This window comes from Stylophora pistillata, chromosome 10 (assembly GCF_964205215.1).
Source record: "Stylophora pistillata chromosome 10, jaStyPist1.2, whole genome shotgun sequence".
In the NCBI taxonomy this organism is placed as follows: domain Eukaryota; kingdom Metazoa; phylum Cnidaria; class Anthozoa; order Scleractinia; family Pocilloporidae; genus Stylophora; species Stylophora pistillata.
The window spans coordinates 19,833,338-19,858,689 of NC_142528.1; the positions used below are offsets into that span (position 1 = coordinate 19,833,338).

The 25,352-nt window shown below is 36.3% G+C and overlaps 1 protein-coding gene across 5 annotated transcripts in view; it reads left to right on the plus strand.

Annotated features, from left to right (window-relative positions):
- LOC111320216 (DNA-dependent protein kinase catalytic subunit) overlaps positions 1–25,352 on the plus strand; it is a 214,034-nt gene that overhangs the window by 37,937 nt on the left and 150,745 nt on the right. For all 5 annotated transcript variants that reach the window (XR_015992649.1, XM_088736607.1, XM_088736604.1 and 2 more), the window contains 16 exons: positions 2,406–2,436; positions 3,214–3,278; positions 10,652–10,744; positions 11,147–11,203; positions 11,959–12,054; positions 13,469–13,551; positions 14,673–14,757; positions 15,716–15,884; positions 16,137–16,186; positions 17,482–17,601; positions 18,363–18,500; positions 21,184–21,332; positions 21,979–22,062; positions 22,456–22,531; positions 24,160–24,270; positions 24,792–24,911. Coding sequence is in view for 4 of the 5 variants with exons in the window: in XM_088736607.1 (XP_088592733.1) it covers positions 2,406–2,436; positions 3,214–3,278; positions 10,652–10,744; positions 11,147–11,203; positions 11,959–12,054; positions 13,469–13,551; positions 14,673–14,757; positions 15,716–15,884; positions 16,137–16,186; positions 17,482–17,601; positions 18,363–18,500; positions 21,184–21,332; positions 21,979–22,062; positions 22,456–22,531; positions 24,160–24,270; positions 24,792–24,911 (1,527 nt within the window). In the remaining variant the exon portion in view is untranslated. The remainder of the gene's footprint in view (positions 1–2,405; positions 2,437–3,213; positions 3,279–10,651; positions 10,745–11,146; positions 11,204–11,958; positions 12,055–13,468; positions 13,552–14,672; positions 14,758–15,715; positions 15,885–16,136; positions 16,187–17,481; positions 17,602–18,362; positions 18,501–21,183; positions 21,333–21,978; positions 22,063–22,455; positions 22,532–24,159; positions 24,271–24,791; positions 24,912–25,352) is intronic.

A 25,352-nucleotide genomic window follows, 5' to 3' on the forward strand; every position in this document is an offset into this window, starting at 1 on the left:
CAGTATTTGCTTTTTATTAGGGAACCTTAGGAGGTTTGTTCAATTAACAGTGGCTAGTTGTGAGGAAGTAGCAACCGTCAGGATTACAGTTGTAGTTGTTTCAGGGTTCAGAACCGTGATTGGGAAGGAAAGTTGGCCAGAGTGTTAACTTCACTTTCCTGAAGTTTGATGTATTTGATATCCCTATTTTTTTTTTTTTTTTTTTTTTTTTTGTGAGAGTATTTTTTACTAGATTGGGGTTACTTGTCAAGGTCTAAATATCTAAGTTTAAGTGTATAACAGAAAAATTTTGGTGTTTTCGCGTAACCAACACTAGGGTACGAGTTTAGAATGGGCCTTGAAAGATGTGGCAGAAGTCTTTATTCTTACTAAAAAATGCCCACTTATTCTGAAACGCTAAATCAAGACAATAGAAAAGTAATGGATTTGTTGTGTTCATTAAGGACTTAAAATATGAGCTATGTGTTCAAGCAGTGAGATATTGACTAGTAGGCTCCCAGTTGACTTAACTGCTTATCTTAAATGCTTATCCTTCCTTTGAGCGTACATGTACCTTAATTGGGGTACAGCTTTTTCATGGCAGTCCAGAATTTATCAGGAGAGGTGGCACTGCCTCTAAGAATATCCTGCTGATATTTGCTCTTGCATTTGATAAGGTGTGTCCCTCTGTTAGGCTGCTTGCAAGGAGACCAGGCAGATTCACAGTTAGTCCTACAAGGTTTTATTAGTAAACCATCTCTCAGTTTCATCTTCTGTTTGACCTCTTGAGTCAATCATGAGGACCCTTTAACCTTCTGTTTAAGAGTGGTGTGTGTTTACAGATGCACTGCTCTGAAATGTTCTTTAAAGCACTGAATGATGCAAAGACTTGCTTGGAAGTTCATAGAATCAAGATCATTATAAAATATCTATGGATTGTATAGTTTGCTATGTTGTTAATCGTTGTCATGTATTTATGTTGATGTTACCACATGTGCTAACTGAGGAGAATGTGCTGCCTTTGTTACGATATCTGCAAAGTATAAGACATTCTAGTAGGGATGAAAAACCATAGGCCATGTCTCCTGCAAAGTATATGCCATGTCTCTCTGCAAAGTATAAGACATTCTAGTAGGGATGAAAAACCATAGGCCATGTCTCCTGCGCATTCTCTGTACTGGTTATAGCAGGCAACGTTAAAGAACCCACACATTTATCGCAGAGAGTAAGGAACATAGCTCCCAGTGTTGTGGTCAGGCCTGTTTACTGGAAATTGGGGGCATCTGTTAGATTTGCCTGTGTTCATTGTGAGCTACTTCAAGCAGTCTGCATGGTGAAGTACCCTGCACAGTGTTGTAAGATTCGCACTGAAAAGCCCCACGGGAAGTGGTCAACTAACCTATGTATACATATGATGCACGATCCTCGCAGTAGAGAGCGCTATTTATGCAATAGCGAAAGTCAGACCTGAAAAAAATCAGGCCTGTACGGGATTCGAACCACTGACCTCTGTGATACTAGTGCAGCGCTCTACCAATTGAGCTAACAAGCCAACTGGGAGCAGGCCGTTAAGTCTGATTTTCGCTATTGCATAAGTAGGGCTCTCTACTGCAAGGATCGTGCATTATACGTATCTACAACCGCAGTTCAAAATATATGAACTTCATATATTCATTGTATCTAACCTATGTATGTTGTTACGATATTTTCACAACCGACAGAAAGATACTACTCGCACAAACTCAACTACTTTACTGACTGACGTAATAATCTTGCTACGGAGCGATACCAATAACCAGTACAATAACTATCCTCTTATCTTAGAGTCCTCTGTAAAAACTATAATCTCAGTGCACTACTGCACAACTCACAGCTCTCTTCAAAGATTCTGGTAGCTTATCGATGTCCACAACACTTTTCTTAACGTAGCCTTCCACACGGCTGAAGATTCCAGTAACAGTAAATAATTCCAACAATTCTCTGTAGTCTGGCTCTGTAATAATACTGTCTTCTCTGGATTCTTCGCGACAGCACTAACTCTATTGACACTCCACGACGACACACTGTTTCACAATACACTGGCTCCGCTCTAAAAGAAAGGCTAACTTTAACTGATCGCAACTCCTTATATATGTTTTACAAAATGTACTAGAATATTCCAGGGATCGGTAATATCGGTAACTATTTTTAGTATCATTACATTGCTATTGCGTAATAACAAAATATGCTCACTAAGGGTTCTAGAAAGTTCCATTAAGAGTTCTTAAAGAGTCATCATGACTAAGCATTTCAGAAACTTCCTCAGTTCTATTTTTAGTACTTATGTAACACAACGCTTTCTAGAAGATACGGGCACTCTCCATAACAGGGTATGTATCTATGTTTGTATAAATAACAAATTGCTTAAAATCCTTCTCTGTTTTTAGGTCAGTCTTAGTCGCTATGAAGTACCAAAAGGTAGATTTGAGTGAACTTTTCAGTTTGTGCTCAAAAGATCTTACTGTCAGGTCCTTTTCTCATGGGCAGTTGAGTGGAAGACAATCAAGCTCCATTTACTCAAACCTTTAGAGGAAGCCAAAAAAATTTTGAGCTATCATAAGTACAAGTTATCAGCAACTAAAAGTTTTGTTAACCCAAGCCTGAATTTCAGCCGCCTCTTTAGCGAGCGGAAGAGGCGGCTGAAATTCAGGCTATGTTAACCCTTGTTAATTAGTTTTTTGCTACCACCAGCATATAACTATGTTCATGATTATTTAACTTGTTTAAATGGCAAAAACCTTATTGAAGGCAGGGTACATGTCGCTCACATCCATTTGCACTATGTAAATCCCTTGGCAAAGAAGAAAAATCCAGTTGTGGAAGCCTGGATATGTTTGACAGTTTTGTTACCTTTTCACCCATGGTTAGTCTTGCTTGATATCATTTTAGGGGCGTTGTGACTGTTGAGGGAGATAAGTTTGAAGTGGTATATTTTTAAATTTACAGCAAAACGAGTTGTGATTTTCACAATGGACATGTAGTGAATCAACTTTGACTTTTAGTGAAACAACTTATGGTGACACAAATGTGGAATGACACACTCAAATCCATAATCATTAACGATATGGTCTGTTGATCGGTTTTAAATGTCAGCTGGGCTTAACATGCTTGTCAAACAATTATGTCAGCTCAGATAATATATTGGTAGATCATGGGTAGATGTACAACAAATTACTTTATTTGTTGTATTTGCAGCTGGGCTTTACCTGTTTGCTAAACATTCAGCTCAGTTCAAGGAATATATTGCCAAAGACTATGAGGTTGGTTTTTTCTTTACGTTTGCATACAATATGAATTTAAATGACTTAATGTCCCTTGCTCCTTACCACAAGGAAAACACCACACTGATTTGGGCCTCAAATGAGTAGTTTAATGTAATACATATACTGGGACTCAAACAAACTGCTTGGGGTAGGGAGGGTAGGGAAACATGACAACTTCAGTGCGGTTTAAGTGTGTACCCACATTTTGTGGGTTGATTTAGTGTTCATATATGCACTCTTTTGTTTTTCTAATTTAATATTCATTATTCACGGCATGAACAATTTCCGAAAATGTAGCTAGCTTGCACGATTGCAAGCGTTTTGATGTTAGGTGCGATATATTTCTTTTGTTTCCAGTTTCACGTTCGAATGATGTTTTGACACTATTGTTTCGTTAAAATTAATTTTATAATTAAAATAAAGTGGAAAGCCGGAACTTATGTCACGCTAAAAGTGTAAGATGATAATGCCATAGCCATTTCGTCAAACCGCAATGCATAGCAAAAAAGTATCGAAGGTTTTGGGTTTGCAATCGAGTCTTCTAGGTCTGGTTTGAAAATTGCAAATTTTTAAACATCCATCCTCTGTAAACTAATAAAAACGTTTCACTACTGAAGAACAATGCTAAGATCTTAACCATTTGACTTTTGCCGCAGCACGTTTTAAAAGTTATACCAACCGTTCATCAAAGAAACGGCGGCAACTTGTTAACATTGCATAAAACGTTAGTTCCCACTAAAAAGAATCCCTTTCTCTTTTTTACATTGGAAAGCTTACTGAAGTTTCCAATGTTGTTAAAGAAACCTCATACACAAAAAGTAAACTAATTGGCGTTTGCGAATCGGAACATAGCGTTTCAAACTAACAGCTGAAACAATTCAGCGTTATTGAAGCCGATACGACACTGCCCTTTAAGGCTTGTGCAAGAAATCAAACACTGAGCTAACATCGGCGATGCACTAATGAGTTGAATAAAGCGTAGGAACTTGACCAGCCGCCTCTTGTTAACAAAATTCTATCCAAAATTCTATCCAAAATCCATTATTTACCAAAATAGCCTTAATTTAAATTTCGCTTTCAGGTTTTCAAAGGCAAATCAAATAGCAGCAAAGAGTTATAATTTTTATCAGAAATCCGTTTCTCCACTTTATCTCAACCAAAACTTTCGTTTAAGGGCTCGTTTTAAAGCTTTTAAAACGCTTCTCAACACTAAACCGAAAGTAAATCGTTATTTTAGCGCGAGGCGTTCAGTTACAGAAAAACACAAGGTGATATTTATGGGAAACGCGAATTAAATATAAACAAAAGGAACTAATTTGATGCCACGCAATTAGCCTGCATTGTTAAATCCTTTTGAAAAAGAGTAAGAGCTTCTCCGGTTGTTACTAAAATGAAGACCCCCAAAACGAGGACCCCCTACCAAAACAAAGACCCCCCTACCAAAACGAAGACCCCCTACTAAAATGAAGACCCATTACCAAAACGAAGACCCACTACCAAAACGAAGACCAATTACCAAAACGAGGGCCCATTAATAAATTCGTTGTGTTCGTGAGACACACCGTGAAAACGAAGATCCTTACGGAAATCTTGAATTCTGAATTCGGTGCGTCGAATTTATTTCGGAATATTTCAACAGTAGAGCCCTATGGAACTTAAAATGGGACTACTTTAAAGCTAAAACGAGATTTAATCGAAGAGACATGACAAGCACATGGAAGATGCACTGCGTGACGCTTTAAGCGATGTAGGTAAAGATAACATTACAAAAGACAACTATCAAGAACAACATATGGAATTCATATATTCCATCAACTAAAATAGGATAGCTGTATTGATTTGATTTTCATTACATTTTCTTAGCTACTAATCCATGTTTTACTAATCCAATCCATGTTTTACTAATTCAATCTAGTCCATGTTTTACTAGATGCCTCACGCAACGCATCTTCCATGTGCATGTCATGTTTAGCTTTAAAGTAGTCCCATGTAAAGCTCCATAGAGCTCTACTGTTGAAATATTCTGCATTAAATTACAGACGCACCAAATTCAGAATTCAAGATTTCCGTAAGGATCTTCGTTTTCGTAGTGTGTCTCATGAACATAACGAATTTATTTAATTAATGGGTCTTCGTTTTGGTAATTGGTCTTCGTTTTGGTAATGGTTCCTCGTTTTGGTATGGGGTCTTCGTTTTGGTAAGGAGTCTTCGTTTTGGTAGGGGGTCTTCGTTTTGGTAGGGGGTCTTCGTTTTGGTAGGGGGTCTTCATTTTGGTAGGGGGTCTTCATTTTAGTAACAACCGGAGAAGCTCTTATTCTTTTTCAAAAGGCTTCAACAATGCAGGCTAATTGCGTGGCATCAAATTAGTTCCTTTTGTTTATATTTTGGGGGTCTTCGTTTGACCCAAAAGTCGCAAGTTCTTCCATCAACAGCCTTCTTACTCTCATCCGACTAAGGCCGAATGCGGGCGAACAGCTCTCGGAAATGCGGTTTGTGAGCCCTCGTGGTGAAAATGCCAGCGGCTACCCCCATTTAAGAAAGACACGTTTAAACCGTCGTGAAGTTGTGATGAGAGCTAAACAGTCAACCTGAAACAGCAATAAAGGAATGTACAATGTAATGGGATGCCTGCATGTGCTGGCTTCATTAAACTACAATAGAATACAATAACATGCACTTTATTACAGGTCCCCTATAAGAGGCTATTCTATCACAACATACAACAATGGCAAATATGCAATAAAAAATTACAATGGGGCATAAAAATTTTTACATGTGTTGTTATACAGGTTGAAATATGTGTTTCAATCCATTTAAGAACAGTTTCCAAGAAAGTGGGCAACTTTCCTTTTAAAACTTGAAGTTGTTTATGTTCCAAATGTTTTCTTGGAGAAAGGCTGATAGTTTCGAAAGAAACTGTTTGGGGCTGCGTCGGTGGGAGTAACGAAATAATTTGGATATATCAACAAAGTTAAAATGGTAAATTGGCCACCGTAACGATTACAAAAGCTGACGTTTTGAGCGTTAGCCCTTCATTGGAGAAGATTATATTCTTTTGTCCAGGAAAGGTGAAAGAGCATTGACCAGTTCATGTTCTGCATATAGGTAGATTGTGTGACATATTTCTAGTGTTGCATCCCAACACACTAAATCTGTCATGAAATATATTGCAAAGATAAGGTTGAAATCTCCACGCCAAACTCTCAAACGAACTCTACCACGGATAGGAATCGATGTGCCACCATACGAAATAATCGCCGTGCTTACTGGGGTCACGTTAAGCAAATTAAAGTCTCTTGTCGCTTTCTTATACAAATGCAAAGGGACTACGTTACATTGGGCTCCAGTGTCCGGCTGAAAGCGAAGATAATTTCCTGACTCCAATTTTAATGTTACAAGCTGCAAATCATCAAGAGTCACCGCTGAAATCTCTTCCACACCAAAAACTTTGTCTAAAGATCCATTCTCTGAAAATCCATCTTCCAAATAATGGACACGATTGCTTCGCTGGGAGGGTTTGAATCAGTGAAAGGTTCCGCCAATTCTGCTTTTTTACAAAAAGATCAACTCTCCTAATTGAAAAGAGCAGAAAAATTAGCTTTCTACATTTATTTTTCATAGAACAACATGCAAAATTGTTACCTTTTTTGTGAATGCTAGTTGATTAGGTGAAAAGTTAAAAAAAGGTACCTTTTTAGAGAGAAAGAGGCAGGTATTTTAAGCTTTCGAGTGGAAATATTTTAACGTCAATATTGTCCGCTTTTCATCCATTTCTCTCTTTATTAAACAAAACTTTAAAGCATGAAAAAGGTAACTTTTTTTCAATTTGAAGCGATCTCTTCAAAAGCGCGAAAAAGGTACCTTTTTTGCGGTTTAGAAACGTTCCTATCAAAAGAGCAAAAAAGTACCTTTTTTGCGGTTGGAAGCGATGTTCTCATAAGTGTGAAAAAGGTACCTTTAAATGGCGTTTTCAAACTATATTTGAAAGCCGTTTTAAATTCTACTGATTGACAGATGTCAACTGCTTAGCGCCATTTGTTTTGCTTGAATTGACTGACCCACTAATCAAGAGACAAATATGGCGGAATATATGGAAAGCAATGCCACTTGAATAAGGAATCTCATTGAAGACAATAAAACGTACAAACATGTCAGTAAGATTCTCACACAAAACTTTCCAGAAGTAACAAGAGGCTTTTCAGAAAGAAACGTGCGATTGTGTTGTGCTAAATATGGGATAAAATGACTAAACGAATACGAAGTAGATTCCACCGTTCAGGATTGCATTTTTGATTTACACTGGCTACCAGTTAAATTTCGAGTTGTTTTTAAAATGTTCTTAAATGTTTGGCACCTACCTATCTAACCTCTTTAATTTCTGTTAAGTCACCTTCACGGTATAATCTTTCGAGTTCTCGTGATAACCTCCTCCTTAGTTATCCTAAAAAGTTGTTGAAAGTAACTATTTGTAATCGCTTTTGTAATCGTTACGGTGGCCAATTTACCATTTCAACTTTGTTGATATATCCAAATTATTTCATTATCCCCACCGACGCAGCCCCAAACAGTTTCTTTTGAAACTATCAGCCGTTATTCATAAAGTAACTATTGGTGATCGCTCCTTCACGTATGCTGCGCCTAAACTTTGGAATGCCCTTCCTCTGGAAATTAGGTCTGAAAACACTGTTGCTGGCTTCAAGTCTAAACTTAACACACATTTATTTTGTGCTGCGTTTTCATAGCCTGCCTAATATTAATTACTTTATTTTATTTTATATGTTTATTATTCTATATATTGTGATCCTAACCTATTTATTATTGTTCTCTTGGTTTTAAACTATTTAAATAGTGATATGTTGTAATGCACATTTGAGCATATCTACATGGAATTTGCGCACTACAAATGCTGTATTATTATTATTATTATTTGTTCAATCGTTGTCTTGTGTACCCAACAAATTTCATCAGTTTTCTCAAGTGACAAATATTTTTCACGGAGCAACCTTTCACGTACCCTTGAATCCTGAAATCCAAAAACGAGCTTGTCCTGTAAAATTTGATCTGCTGTAATGGTTTCAAATTTGCATCAATCATAATATCCAAGACATTTTAAATAATGTTCAAGGCGTACATAACAGTCATGGAAATGTTCAGCTTCTTGTTGGTAAAGTAGATTTTTTTGCAAAGGATGTTGGTAAATCTAGACATTGAGGATTTCATAACAGAAACTGTGGGAAGAGCTCATAGTTTGCTGGTAGAAATCGAAAGAACTGAGAATTCTTAGGGAGGTTATAGCGCTAGTGTGCAACAAGATGGTAGATGTGGACGACCCTTGTACATAGTAAAGCAAAGAACAGCTCTCATATTTAAACAAGGTTTTAATATATTATATATTATATTATATAATATATTATATATATTATAATTATTATATTATATATTTTGAATTGCAAGAGATTGCTACTATGGTTGGAGTAAGTTGCAGAACAGTTAAGAGAAGAATGATGTCATACGGACTAGGATATCATGAACACAGTCCACCAAATACGAGATATCATCCATTTGTCATCTCACAAGATAACCTCGTATGAAGTTATGAGGCTTACATATTAGGTACTTGACCTTAGTGAGCCTGCGCTCCTTCGTTAATGGCTGGGTTGCGGTTGGATGATGGAAAGTTGAATGTTGAATAGCGCAAAGTACTGCATGTTGAATATATCATTACCATAAGTACAACAATGTTGCATTGCCACAACTACAAAGTGGAATTACGAGAAGTACAATGTTTAATACTTGAAACTTGGAAGTTTAATTGTAAAAAAAGACAATGTAGAATCGGAAAAAGTTTCATAAGGAATAAAAACTTGAATGTCCAATCGTGAAATAAGGAAGAATACTAAAAGACCAATGTCAAATCGCAATGTTGAATTTTGGCCCTGATAGGATGCCATAATTAACAGTACTGGCAGTAAATGCCATCCTTCTAGATGGCAGACAAGTTTAGGATTGTCATGTACAAAGTTGTGTCAATGGTCTCAAAGCATGCAGATGTATTTGAGAGTTAAGCTAAGGTGAAATTGGACTTCATAATTGTGAACTGCTTTCCACATTAATTTCTTGTTAGCCTTTTGAATCATTGCTTGATAATGTTTTAGTACTGTGTAACGAAGTGGTTCAACACCTATCAAGAGTGCTTCATAATTTCTCCATGCCTCGAGCCATGAGTCGAAGGATTCAATTGTTAAGTTTTGGTTAGTGCTTGTTTTCTAATTGCCAGTTCTAGAAATAACATCACCATATGTATGGGGCCTACCTTTTTATTCACCAAAAAACTCAATACACCGTATATGTAGAAGTTAGTTTTTGTGGTTAGTCAAAGCTCTTTCTTCGGCCATACGAGATGAGTGATGAAGCAGAGTAGTAGCACTAGTCCTCAAATGTTTAACTTCAATCCAGCCATTATGCCTGTGATAGTCAACTTCTCTTTAGTCAACTTCTCTTCTCTTTAGGAAATCAGCTCACTACAAGTAGCCCTCACTGTTGAGAATGCAATGTAGTCTGTAACAAATATCGGCTAAATAGGCTAAATGGGATTAACTGCAAAGTGACTGAAGTGTCCAGTACCTGGAAGCTTTTGACACAAAGCAGCCAACAAGTTATTCTCTAGTTTACTAGCCCCTGAGCTGTATCTGGTTGCAAGCCTGAACATCAGTCCACCCCTAAAGCTTTTTAGGGGCCCCTCTTTGTTTATTTTGTTCTTAATCAAAAACTTAGCAGGCTTTCTGTAAATCCAGATTACTGGAAAAGAGAGCCTTCCAGAAAACTCAGGGCCAATAGTTGACCCAACTGCTAGTGGCTCACCCTCCTTAGTTTTGCAGTATCTATGGTACAAAATTGTGGAGTACTTTTTGTTACTTATCTAGATTTGTTAGCTCTAAGGATAGAACCTGTGAACCATGCAGTACCATCTAATTAGCGCAGTATTTTACAAATCAAGCTTCAACTTGCAGTGAAAAAAGTCTGTGGTCCAGTCACCACTAATGTCACAGATAGATTATCGTCATAACCTTTTAAAAGGTGTCTCTCGTGCTCAGATTTCTAAGGGTGCACACCATCAACCATGAAGTGTGCAACTGACATTGAATCTCAGGTTGTGTTGACAGAATATTTTTTCCCTTCAGAAAGTGGTAATTGTTTTAAAAGTCAATGCTTGCCAGATTGTATTACAGTGGGAAGCTATTCTCCATTTTAATTGGGATAGTAGACAAAAATAGATTTCTCTCATTTTTCAGTAAATGCAGCTGTACCTTAACTAAAGATATCATACAATTGTGATGTATTTTGCTAAGATGCTGATCTACTCTAACCAGGTGATGTATGGAGAGTTGTACCGTTGGTGTAAGCATCACAACAAGGAAACAAGTTATGCTGCGTATGCTGCAATGGAAGCATTCTTCCAACAGGTGTGACATAAATTCATTAAGTATTACAAAAAACAGTTTGAAGCTGACTAAGGATGTTATCATCGGAGTTGTGAGTGATGATGACTTCCCTCACCTAGAAAGTCAGACTACGTACACAATGAATTAAGTAGTGATAGTTACAGTTGTATATTTTACCCACTATTATGTAAAGTTGATATTTTGTTATTGTTGAAAGAGGTGGACCCCTTGGCAATCAGTATCCTCTTAGCACCACTTTAGTATTGTTTGAATACATGCTGCAAAGCATTACTTTATTTCTATGCAAATGCCTGCATTAAAAGACACATGCATACCCCCTTGCATCACTTCTGCTTTGAATATTATTGCTAGTAAATCTTACTTGCAGTTGTAGTAATTTTGAGTACTGTTTTGTTCCCGTAGATTTCACTCTACTTTGTTGGAAGGCATGGAGACAAATCTGACTTAGCCATGTTCATGGTAAGAATTTTTCCTGTTCATTGCATCTTGCTTTTTGGGTGTCAAGTTCCAGCTAGTTTCACGTTTTGCCTCTAGAGAACTTGGTGCTAAACAAATATAATCAAAAATACCATCATGTCAATAATTTATTGACATGATGGTATTTTTGAAATTTTTTTCTTGGTTCATTTATTTAACCTTCCTAGTAATTCTTTGTAAAAGGTGATGTAAATTTTAGCTATTGGTTCTTTTTGTTGTTAAATGATTGTTTATGCAAACTTACTTATGTAAAATTTCGTTTATGCAATTTTTTTTTATGAAGTTACTTTGACATCTCATAGTACCCTATGTGATCTGTGGGTTTGATGGGCTCAGGTCATATTTTCTCAGCAGTGAAAACTGTAGGTGCTGGCCTTTCAGTTAAAAGAAAATTAGACAATACTGGGCAGTCCAAAACATCTGGAATGGATAAGTTTCCCTTTTAAACCTTTTTTCTCACCTGACTTTGGATACAATTATGATAAATCCTTTTTCAATATAAATTATTTTCTATCTCTGCTACTCATGAAAATAAGTACCTCTTAGAGATAGTAAGATACAGGTAAATATAGTTTTTTGCAAGTTACATATGTGTTTAATTTCAACAGTAGTAGTTGTTATCAGGTTTTTTGAGACAAGTATGGAGACTAGTGAAATGAACCCTAAGCTTGTCCAAGGGACATGAAGTGAATTTACACTGTCCATTTAGAATGGTTGCCTTTATATTTTTCCTATAGTATTTTATCAAGACTTTCCGCAGAATAATTGATTCTGTGTTAAGTGATACAAGACAGATGGCAATTGCTGTGAGAGGTTATGGTTACTTCTCAAAGGTATCACACGTATTGTTTAAGGTGTTAATTTTTGTTTTGAGAGATTTTAAATTCAGTTTCATATTAATTTTGTTCATAGAGATTTTTACATGGGTTTCCTTAGGAGAGTGAATTTACAATTTGAGTTTGGTTCTGTGACAATTCATCATGCAGGCATATAATGATGCCAAGAATGAGCTAAATCAGGACATGGCTTAAAAGTTGTGAAAGCTCATTAAGGGTATAGATCTTTCAGTGGTAAATGAATACGTGCAGTGTGATGTTAAACATACCCAAGCCAAATAAAAATGTGTGCTCAGTTTGTAATGAGCTAGCTCACAATGAAACATGTAAGGGTGTTTGAAAACATGTGATCTGCAAACTTTAGAGATGACTGTCCATTTGCATCACTTTGGCTCTGTTAGTACTGTATGTGTGAACTTCATGAGTGAGCTAGTTTACAAAGAATCATGCCATAACAAATGTTACAGACTACACAAATGCCACAGAAGACAAGACAAGAGACTGAAACATTGAAATTTCACCCAGTATTTGTGATTAAAGGATCTGAAGTAAGAGAAGATAGTGAAGAATCCATGTTTACATCTACACAGCATAATATTAAGGATCAAACAAAGGACAGACTAAATTTATCAGTGATGTTTAAAGTCAATGTGGTTCTTTTTATATTTGTTGCATTTGTGTTGTCAACGAAAGGAATGATTTTTTTAATAAAAGGGTTTCATTTTGATTAATCAGGGAACTCCTGTAATGGCATTTTCATCTAAGGGTCACTTGATATCCATAGACACCTGTGTACTGGATGTTATCATTCTATAGGTTAATGATTATGGTCTTGTAGAAACAGCTGCAGTTATGCTTGTTTGAGTATTTGGAAGAGTGGGACACCAATGATTCCACTGGTTGAGAAATTTACAATAACATAACCTTTGCTGAGCAAAAAAACACTCAATGTCTTTAATGGCAAATAATTAAGCTATGTGCAGAGCCAGTGTCAGGCAGAATTTGGTCATGCTGTGCACAGAGAAATTTAATTTCCACCTGTGTAAAACATTCATTCCAGACTTGAACATTATAGTGGATGATCTGTGACAAACCAAGAATCATTTTTTCTTTGCACAGTTTATTACTGACCAGTGAAAGTATCTCTTAGGATGAAAGGACTGGGACTAGCAAGGCAGCAGAGTGAATATTGTCTGCTAAGCTTCTACATTTTGTTTGCTGTTTGAGCCATGAACAGCATTTTAACTTGATGATGATGGAATGTAAATGTCCAAGGTCTTTTTGTGCATGCAGTATAATAGGACTTGTTTCAAATTTAAATTCAGTCTAGTGACTGTTAAGACTACAAGCAACAGCTTTAAGCAGTGAATTAATAAAGGAGGATAGAATCAAATTTCTTTTCTTTTGGCAGCCATGCAAGTTGTTTATGCAAGCTGATGATGTGAGGTTTATGTTTAGTGAGATTATGCAGAGAAGTGAACAATTTTATCTCAGGTGAGAAACACATATACAGATGTTCATCAACAATTGTTTCTTAGTCTTTGTTAGCTAGTTGAGTTCATAAATATGCAGTTTACAAATGTACATACAGCTGAAGACAATGATACGTTTTCAAGGCCTCTAATACTACTCTGTTTAGGTAGCTCTGAATTTCTCACTTTGGCAGGAGTTGTACATCAAATAATTAAAGTGGCTGAACACAGTTTTCGCGCGCGCTCTTACTGATGCAATTCAGCGTGCATGCAAGGATTGCAAAAAAAAAAACATGCCATCAACAGAGCACTCATTTCATATACTCAACATGAACCTGCACTATTTGTGCTATTTTTCTCTATAGTTAGTGCAGTGTATAGAGGGTTTTAATCTTTTATTACAAAATATGTTAGAAAAGTTAACTGTGCAAAGAACCCAGTAATTCTCAGCTTTTTTGTCATTACTGTAAAGAAACCAGTTAAATGCAGTGCATGTGTAGTAAGTCAAACAATTGCGATTGAATGGAAAATTGCTTTCTCAGAAATATGCCTATTTCTTGAGAACCACTCATTAGAAAAATTTGGCTCAAAAATACTTTAGGAAATAAGTAACTGGAGTATTGAAAAAATTTGATTTTAAACTAAGGAAATTGTAGGAAATCGAGTGAACCTTCAACAAGGGATGATCAAAGATCTCTCAGTGAAATTGTTAGCAAAATGGTGTTAACTTGTGAGTATCATTACAAGCTCGCTGCATGCAAATTATAAAGAAAATCTAATGACTAGATTTTCTACAAAGAAACAAAGCCGATTTGAATTGCCTATTTATATATATTCATGTCGCCATGGCAATGGCACACATGTCAGCTCAACTATCAAAAGATCAAAGTTTGTGTTGTTAACTTGCTTGCTGCCAATTTTGGCGACCGAGAGATCAAGGGTTTTAGAGAAAATGATGAAAGAAACAAAGCTATCAAAAACTGTGTTCAGCCACCTTAACTCAGAACTTAAAACAGTCAGTGTTACAAGTCATTCATGGTGGTAGAGATTAAATAGGCACCAAATGGTGCTTAATCAAATATAATAAGACTTTATGAGACATTATTTCACTCATGTTAATCAACTATTTTCCATATTGCTTAGTCAAAGTGATCTTTCTGAAGACAGAGCTCAGCACCTTCCCACCTTTTTAGAAGCTTTGTCATCCATCATTGAGGAGCTGGACAAGGTTTGTATAATTACCTATTGAATTTCTTCTTTAGTGCAAAACCTTATTGTTAATAACTCTAACTTTTCTTATGACAACATTATTTAAAATTTTGAAGTGTGAGCAGGTAACTGGTCATTCCTCATCCACAATCATTTATCACCCAGTCATTTTTACCCAAATGCAGTTGACTCATGTCAAAGTTTAAGTTGGTTTGTACTCAAATGCTGGTTGGTTTGTACCCAAATGCTGGTTGATTTGTACTCAAACTGCTGATTGATTCTAACCCTTCCCAATATACATTTATTCCAAATACCTCCTGCACAGGCATTAATAATGAACAGATGTCAATTGTTGCATACGACAATAGTAGAGTCAAGCGAGTAAAATGCAAATAACATTCTGTTTTGTATACATGTACTTGTGACATTCTTAACTAAAGCAACTTATTGCACAAGGTAAGTGTGGTATTTCAATAGAAAGGTATTTTTTTAGTAATTGTAACTTTTAACAATAATAGCTTAGGTAAGGGAGATATTTTATTCTCCCATTGTTTTTAATTTATTATATTAACTGTTTATTCTAACAAATTGAAATAAATAACAGTAGTGTTAACCATGCAAGCTGAAGCAGATGCAGAGATCAACTTAGTGTCAACTGCACAGCTAACGGTTTGAGTCATGGGAAGCATTAACAATGAGCAGACTTTGCTGAAACAACTACTGAAAGGATATGCAAGCATCAATGGACCTGTGATTGAGTGAACTGAATGCCATTTTGACACATTGTGATTAAGTTTAATTGCCAGTTTTCATTACCATAGAACACTCGATGGGTGCGCTTCAAAGATGGACACCATGTTGACAGAATTTATTTAATGCTGGTGATAAATTATTTTTATTAACGCTGCTACAATAAAAAAGCCACATACACATTGTATATAGGTGTTTGGTACTCTTACATTAACATTTTTTTTCAGATCTCTGACTCTGTCCTTGCCTGCATGGAGAGAATTGTCAGAGTTTTGTTTGACAAGTTTGCAATATTGAATAAAGGAGGAAAATTTCTTTGCTGTAAGGCCTTAATACGGGTCCTTTTCCACCTCTCATCCAAAGGTGCAATTCTCAGGAATTTTCTTTCAGAAATAGGTAGGTGTCTCTGGATGATTATATGCTCATAATTGATTAAACACACTGTGTGCAGGTTGTTTCACTTGTCCTTAAGTGCTCTATGTATGAGTAAAATTTAGATTTTAAGACAGGGTTGTAACTTGAGTTTCATGCCTCAAGTAATCATCAGCAGAATAATTAATCTTTCACCCCTGTAGGATTCATGTGTACACTGTCTTGGTCACTTAATTTCTTACTAAAAGGTGACTCTTTACTTTTCTCTTTGTTTAGTTTACCAAGGTCTCATCAGAACTTGTTCACATCCAGTTATCCTGAAGGAGGTTTGTCAAAAGCGTAAATAATAAGCTATTTTATGGCTGGATGATGCAACATATTGCCAGTGGTGGTATAGCATGTTGTTATATCACTTTACATACAAGTATAATGGTTCAATTTCTTTGATTGATCATCTACTGTGCACTTAAGTCTGGGACTGGTTTTCTTGATAGAGATGTTTGCAGGGAGAGAATTCAAGAACAAGCACTATGCACTGTTTTTGGTGGCAGTAAATTGATGTACAAGGAACTCTTGCAATTAAGCCATTGCAATCATAATGTGTAGAGTCAAAAATGGTCTGGCGCCTTCTTACATTGCAGACTTATTTGTCCTAAACAATTCTTAGTATCATCTTAGAAATGCTGATTTTATCCCACCCATATTATGGTAAGCGTAGGCCCTGTCATTTGGTCCAAACTTGATAAATCTACTTGATCATCTGAATCACTAAACACTTTTAAAGTAGGTATCAAAAGGGTTAATTTCACAAGCTTTCTTGACAATTCTTGTAAAGACTGTTCTTTATGAAACAACTGATATTGATCTTAAGGCACAGATCATTGTTTTTTAGATATATTTTTCAATACCTACAAAATAATGTACATATCTCTCATATTTTATTAACTGTTAGATAATTAATTGTAATTAGATGTTCCCAATTAGTGTACACTGCATACATTAGTGATTTTGACAAAATAATGAAGTTTTTAATAATTATAATAATAATAATAATAATAATAATAATTTATTATTTATATAGCGCATGGTCCATGGGAAGATGTTCCCAAGCAGTTTACAACGTGCAAATAACCCACCATCCCACCCCGGGGAGGACATCCACCACACAGTAATCTCGTGCATAGGAAATTAACGTCTCCTATCCCTAACCGTGCAGGAGACGGGGCCTACGGTTTATTTGTCCTTGACTGAGAAGACTAGAATGTCTATCTATTTCTTGATATTATAGAATGGTAGCAAATTCTCCTCAGTTATTTTAAGACCATGAATATTGGTCCAGCCGGGGCTCGAACCCTTGACCTCCGGCACAACATACAATCCGGCGCTCTAACCAATTGAGCTAATCAGGAGGCTTACTTACTTTTACTCACTTACTTACTTATTTACTCTTGAGTTGCCTAGAAGGTTAATGGATGTTATGCAATCTTTTTCTGGGAGGGAACCTGGGTGAGGAAAGGGAAGGTACCAATTTTGATACTGTTTTCAATTGACAGAGGGAGATGTCTGGGTTTACTCTTTACCTACTATAACTACATTTGAATACACACTTCATTTATTTAAGGTGAATGGAGAAAGTACAATAATGGAAGAAAGGGAGGTTTATGAAGGGTCAACTCCCAATACATCTCTCAAAGATTACCTAGAATTGTGGGAATATCTTCTCGACAAAGATAAGTTGAAGGTATTGTTGAAAAAGCAATATTTTTTGTCAGTATTTTAAACAGGGTTCCTGTGCTCCTTGAAAGTCCTTGAAAGTCCTTGAATTTAATTGTTTGTTTTCAAGAACATGAGAACCCTTGAATTTAGACTCACGTCTGTGAAAATTTCTTAAAAGTCTTTGAATATAGGTGCAGATGAATCAAAGTCAAAGATTTGTTTTGTTTTCGGTGTTGAAAGTGTAAGATTCTAGAACAAATTGTGAAAACGAGTTTTCCTTTCAAATCCCACATCCAATTATGATGTTTGACACATGATTATTGTACCTGATCGGTGCATAGAAAATAACCTAGGTTACCTAGCATGTGATCACTCTGATGTGCATGCTTGAAGTCATGCTCGTTGGACTTTTTGGCCAGTCCTGCAGGCATGCTCGTGTCATTGAAATTTAACAATATAAAGAGCAATGATTTTTATTTCTATTAGCTTCCATTTAATGCAAAAGGTCATTGAATTTGAGAGCCAAGCTCCTTGAAAATGACCTAAAAAGTCCTTGAAAGTCCTTGAATTGGGTTCCTGAAAAAGTGCAAGAACCCTGTTTAAAACACAGTATCTGCAAGTCAACAAACAATTAATTAATTCATTACAGACGTATGATGATTTAATGATGTTTTTTTAAGTTTTTGTTTTACATGTGTTTCCCAAGACCCAAGGCTCATGGACTGTGTATAGAATTATAACTTTCATGCTGAAGTACTGAAATTAAGATGCTGTTGACGTGTTTAGGATGAAAGCTTGCTTGGAAAGCAACTTGAGGAACGTAAAGTTATGCATGGATTAGTGTATGATGAAATGATTAGGGGAATCCTGCGTATCATTCATAAGCTGGATTTGTCCTCTAGCAAGGGATCTTCAGCACAGGAGGTAAGGCTATTTTTTTTTTTTACCAGAAAAGGATTTTAAGATAAACTGTGAAGGCTTGCAGTACAATTGATAAACACTGAAACATTACTAAGAAAAAAGGTTGCTTTTAGAATTGTGAAAAGGAAAAATATCAAATGCAAAGCTTCTGTTTTTACAGGGTTTGTACAGGTTATGGAAAACCTGGAAAGTCAAAATTTTATTTTCTAGGCCTGGAAAGTCATGAAATTTAGGTGTGGTTCATGGAAAGTCATGGAAAATCAATATGCTCTCTATGAGTGAAAAGCAATAAGACCCAAAGTTGAAAAGTTAACTGACGAGTCCAAAAATCAGATTGAATTTCATTAGAAATAAACAGAAGCACGCAGTGTGAGAATGTTTGCAAACATTCTTTCACACTGCATTCTTGTCATGGAATCTTTCAAAAGGTCATGGAAAAAGTCATGGAAAGTCATGGAATTTTAACAGGTCAAAATTGTACGAACCCTGTTTTAAGGTTCCTCCAAACCTTTGCAGGTGCCATGGGAAAACAATTTGTACTCAGGCTGTGTCTATAAGGAAACTAGCACAGTCTACATAACTGTGGAAAGGTTATTAAATACTGAATTCAATGAAATTATGAGTGGTTTTTCGATTTTTCCTTTTCTAAGGGATAGGAGACCCTCAGAATGTGTGAGCATATCCTTGTATTCCTATTGATTTTTTTTTGTTAGATGTGATAACTTGAAGTATGAATAATTTCTGATGCTCATAGGGGGGAAGTATTTGATTAAAAAAAAAGGCAACACAGTTTTGCTCCTCATGCATTGCACAGTTAATATAGATTGTAAGTCTTTATAGAGCTGTTTTTTGAGGCAAATCAATACTTCTCAAGGAATACTCTGACTCCAATTTCAAATGTTTTTAACCCTTTAACTCCCACAAGTGACCGAGACAGAAATTTCTCCCAGAATGTAAATATGATATCAAGGAGACAAGTTGATCCAATATCAAATTCTCCAAACAAACATCATAAGAATCATATGGCAGACAGTAAGGAGAATTACCAGAGTGATTGTGGGAGTTAAAGGGTAAAGTAGCTGAGGGTATAGCAATCGTGCAGTAAAGGAGGGAAGGAAGAAAGTCAATAAAAAATCTAAGATATAAAACAGTAGAAAAAATTTAAATGGGAGTTTGTAACTTTTGATCATTTTCTCTTAGATCTTGTGATTTACATTGTACATGTAAATTGGAAAAAAACAATATTTAACAATTGGTTCATACATCACCATGCGTTCATCGAGATATGAAGCACGTGGGAAGTTTGGAGAGCCCGAAAGATGCATAAAGGTCAGCACACACGAGGGGACTAGTCCCTGCGACTAGTCCCAGCGACCAGTTTCATGTGACTAGTCCCTTCGTGTGAACTACACATTTGTGTGGTCACAGTGACTTGCCACATGAAACTAATGTTTGTCCCTTCGTGTGAACTGTTTGTGCGACCAGTCCCTGCGACTAAATGGAAAATAAGCCAATCACGGGTCAGTATGATTTGTAAACATTGCAGTTTCTATGAATTTTCCCTGAACTCTAGATTTCTACAACTGAAGAATAAAAATCTATTTCTAGTTCTGTAAACATATACAAATGTCTTGGAGCCGTTTTGATGGAATTTTTACCCTATTTGACTCTGTGTCTGTTAAAAAAAAAAAAAACCAAACACGTTAAAGTATCAATAATCCGACTGAATAAGTGTAGTTCATTTTGTGTTGATGTTTAATAGTGCTACGATGAAAAGTTACCAAATTTTCATTGTTTTCGTGTAAGGCCCCAGACTAAGAAACATCTTCTGCCTCTTAATTTTCCTATGTTCTTGTGCAATGGAGTGCCCTCGTGTGAACGCCTTAAGGGAATAGTCCCTGCTACCGGTCCCCTCGTGTAAACCCTTCAGAGACTTGTCGCTGGGACTAGTTGCACAGACTAGTTGCAGGGACTAGTCCCCTCGTGTGTGCCGACCTTAAGAGTTGTTCGAAGCTTAGCTGAGAGCAACTCTAGCTTCTCGAGTGCCCTCCAAACTTCCCAAGTGCTTCATATCTCAATGAATGCACAGCTGATGTATGAACCAATTGTTTTATAACATTTTAAACACTGTAGTTTATGTATAAAGGGTAGAAATTCCCTCTCCTACACTTCAATGCATTGTTTATTTTGTTTTGGAGAAGTATTTTGCTATGCTTCAATGATCTTGTCTTTTACAATGAATATATGAAGTTCATATGTTCTTGTCTTTGATTGGTCAAAAACTGACAGGTGAACTCAAGTGTGGAAATGAAGTTTAGAGTTGTGAAACGAGAGGAAACCATTGGTTGTTTTGTTTTCCCTTTCTCTGGGTTCTTTCTCGGGAGGTAAAAAATCCATTCTCAAGGAAAAAGTTGGTAGATCTTCATTGGCTTGTTCGCTTGTTGCCATATCTAATTTAACTTTTTCGCGGAAGTTTTTCCCGTTTTTTTAATGAAAAATGCTGAAGTCACTCGCAAGAAAAAATTTTTTTGCGAGGTATTTGTTTGCTGATATCACCAGCATGCACAATGGAAAATTGAAGCACGCTCGCGCAATTGAATTTGATTCACAAATTTACAAGCTATGTTATAAATTAATTTTGTAACCCTATTTTCCTTAAACACTTGTGATTTGTTTGTTTTGTTAGGGAGATATTCTTGGTAAGAGCTCTGCTAGTGATGTTCCTGCATCTGCTACAGCTGACAAAGAAGTGTCTCTGTCTGACCCAGTTGCTGGACTCCAACCTAAAGTGCCCAAAGACTTCCTGATATTTATCAGTCTGATAGAGTTCTGCAGGTAAAAAGGTTCAGGATCAAAGTTCTGAATTAGTAGATTTTTAAAATAATTGTGTTGCTAGATCTTTTGATGAAGCACCATGGGGAAGGTCAAGGTTTGGAGTCCCAGACAAACACTTGCAGTCTTAAAATAATGGAAGAATGTGCTGCCTTTGCTATGACATCTGCCAATGGCGAGACATTCCAGTCCCTCCAGATAAGGACTAAAAACCTTAGACCCCTCTCTCCCTCATCTTTTCTGTACTGGTAGCAGGGGGCATAAAGAACCTACACACTTTTCATGAGGAGTATGGAGTATAGCTGTTTTTAAAAAGTTGAAAATCTGGAGCACCTGCAAAATTCCCTTTCAAAAATTGTAAAACTGATCTATGCAGACTGGCTGAAGTCCCTCACAAAGTGCCATAAAGCGCATTAGAACATTGATTTGGAGAGTGGGCTATATAAATGTACCATTATTATTATTGTTGAGATAATGCTCTCATTAGATATTTTAGTGACTGTGTTGGAGTGTAGAAAAAGGTTGAGTTTCAATGTGAAAGAAAGAAGTAAAGTGATGTTACAGTATGTACATGTAATTTGTGAGGATGCTCAGATTCCAACAGTATTTGATTCCTATATTTATACGATTTCAATGTCTTGAATTCAAGGTGTGTTCTTCCCAACTATTGTGTCACACTGTTTGAAAGATGGATATACATGTTTTGCAGAGACATTATTATCATGTCTTCAAGGTGGGTTCAGTGTTTAGGATCTTCTTTGGTTTTGGTACTTGTACTATGTAGGCATTTATGTGCCTGCAGCTTTTGTGTTAAGTCTTTTTGCAGTAAATGAATGTGTATTTTGTCGATAACAACCACTCTGTTGGTCCAGATTTGTTATTTTGATATTCTTAAATTAAATTTTGAAGCACAGTTAGTGAAAAAAGAAAAAGAAAATGTAGATTCAAATTTCTTCCAACTTTTATTAACGTTTTGAAGAGAAGGAGGTAAAGAAGACTGGTAAATCAGTAACCAATTGCATCTTGAACTCAGTTGGGAACAGGCAGCTGTGTCATAACGACAATAAATCAATCAAGTTACATGTATGGATGCTTTTTATTTTACTTTTTATTTTTTGTTCTTTAGGTTCCCTGTAGTGAGTGGATTCTACAAGTTGTTAGAAGTTTGCATGAAGATGTGTGAAAAACTGTCTTTTTTCAAGGCAAGATCCTTTATTACATATCTATGACTTGATGATGTCTCATGTATGCAGTCTTAATGCATTCTGTATTTATTAATCTAAGTTGGTTTTGAGGTTTCAGTGCATCAAGAATGGTAAGGCTGAGACTGCCTTGAACCTTGTGCCGTAAGTCTCTCTTGCATGACAAAAATTAAAACAAGAAGCTAGAGTAGTAGCGTTCCTGGGTTTCAACGAGGGCTGGTATGCAAAGCCATTTCAATTGAGTACCATGTAATACAGAGTTTTTCTTCCTATAATGAACATTTCAACCATATGCAGCCTCCATGGATGCTTCTTTGTAAACAAGTAATGCAATAATATATAGATTTAGCCAAGCCTAAAAGCGGAGCTCCCAAGTTCGTATAAATATTAATGATAACACAAGAGATGTGCATTTGCCAAGATTCGCCTGAGACACCACTCCCTTCATTTTGATAGTCTCCCCTACCCTACCCATGCAATCTGAAGGCATGTACGTACGTACGTACGCTTGGTCAGTTTCGTGACAACCAAACGAAAAAAGGTTGACCATATTCTATGGGTATGGGGCTCTGCCCCACGCGTGCTTTGTGCGCGTGGGGCAGAGCCCCACTAAAAATCAATTTTGTTGAGCAAATGTCATACACAGGCAGCCCAAGCTCACTACTAGAAAAGCGGACGTGACTCTTACTGTGTTGCGTAACGTTTTATATTTATAAAGGTTTGTTTGGGATGTTATCGGTTTGCCTTAAAAGAGAGAAAAAAATGTCTTGTTTTGAAATAAAATGGGCTTACCTTATTGCCTTGTTGTTTGCTTTGTTGATTTCGAGCGTCTCAGGCCATTTTGAAGCGTTTTCGGCGAGTTAGCGCTATGTTGGTGTTCAACTGCTAAAAGATCACCAACATAGCGCTAACTCGCCGAAAACGCTTCAAAATGGCCCGAGATGCTCGGAATCAACAAAGAAAACAACAAGGCAATAAGGTAAGCCCATTTTATTTCAAAACAATACATTTTTTTCTCTCTTTTAAGGCAAAGCGATAACATCCCATACAAACCTTTATAAATATAAAACGTTACGCAACACGGTAAGAGTCACGTCCGCTTTTCTAGTAGTGAGGTTGGGCTGCCTGTGTGTCATACAGCTTATTTTATTTGTATCAGAGGGCTTCGTGTAGGGTTAACAACCTGTTGGTAAGCCATGTTTTGCTACTGGTATGGCATGAATGAAAAAGTTGATGTTTGTATGCGTGATGGGTTGAGGAGGGCATGAAATTGCAAGTTTGTCATTCTCTTATAATTGGATGTGGGAATCCTTGATGTTTTAGCACAAATACAGATATACAAAGTAAGCGAGCTCAAATATCTGATGATTTTGTGAGAGGGGATTTGTCCATATGTTTGAAGAAGTGATGTTTCTAGCCACTGATTGGTAATCATTTACCGTCAATGGACTATATTTGAGTATGTGCTGCATATGAGTATGCGTTGAAGGCTCTTCAAGATGGTATACCAACGAATGGAGGGTCCCGTGTCATCCTTGCTAAGATGGAGAATCCTCTAACTATAACTTAGATGTTAAATACTCTAGAGCTAGAATTGTATTGATATTGGTTTTACATTTTTGTTTTAGAATATTAAGGCAGAAAAACCAGATTTGAAGAATGAAAACCTAAATCTTGAAATTGTAGATACTTCGGACTGTATGAAATGCTTTGTTCTTTTCCACAAGTTCACAAAAGAGGTATGTTATATATACATGTATATTGAAGTTTTTGATATTAAGCATGTTGTGGTTGGTTGATACAGCTTGCTCCAATACAGTCAAGATGTACACTAAGCTCTGGTAAGCTGTATCTATTTTCTGCCCCGTAATTTAATTCTGTCCTAAACCTAGTTTTAGCTCCTTATTTTCAAATTCAACAAAAAATCAAACTTCAAAGCAATTGTTCTTTGTTCAAAAAGTCACTTTGAATTGAAAGTTAAGCTGAAGTCCAATTTGTTGTAGCCAGCTGTGTGAATAGACCATAATTTTTCTTGGATAATAAGAAATACAAACTGATTCTCACTGGTGAACTGGGGTGCGAGAATTTCAGAAAAAGGTGCACAAGTTGGTTATAAATTGGGATATTTTGGGTTATTTTTGTCTTATATTTTGATAGGCCTTCTTGTGCTCTGAGAAGTTTCTTGAACATCATGATCTTAGTTCACATGTGATGCCAGGGGTGATATTCAGTTAAATACATGTTGTCTGTTTGATTATAGATTGTTGTAAGAATGCAACAATATAAAGATGATCTGCTCATTTCATGTTTACTGGTTGTTCTCTCACTCCCCCTGGAATTAGTCACACTTGATCTTGTCTCCTCAGTGGCAGCATTAAAGGTAAAAAAGTTTATTGCTGCAAAAGTAATTATCTTCTTGTGTATAAAGTGAGGTCCCAGTGCTCCACAGGTTACTAAATTTGGAGTATGCTTACTTGTTCTTGAGTACTTCTTTCATCTCAGTCTGTCACTTCACATACTACTTTGTAAATGCCACGATGTACATGTCCTGTTTACACAAGGGTCCTTGCTTAAAATCTAGAAATTGAAAAGAATTTTGAAAATACATTTAGCATGTAAAGAGTAAAATAGTAATAAAAGAGCAAAATAGTAATTCTGGCATACTACTTTGCGAAACGAGTTCTATTATGGTCAATAAAATGAGAGGTGACCAGGCTCTTAGAAATAAATATTGATAATTTTATTAGTGGAAACATTTTGTTTCAGAAGAACAGGACATATTTGCTAAATAAGGTGAAAAAAACACCATTTCGCAAAATAG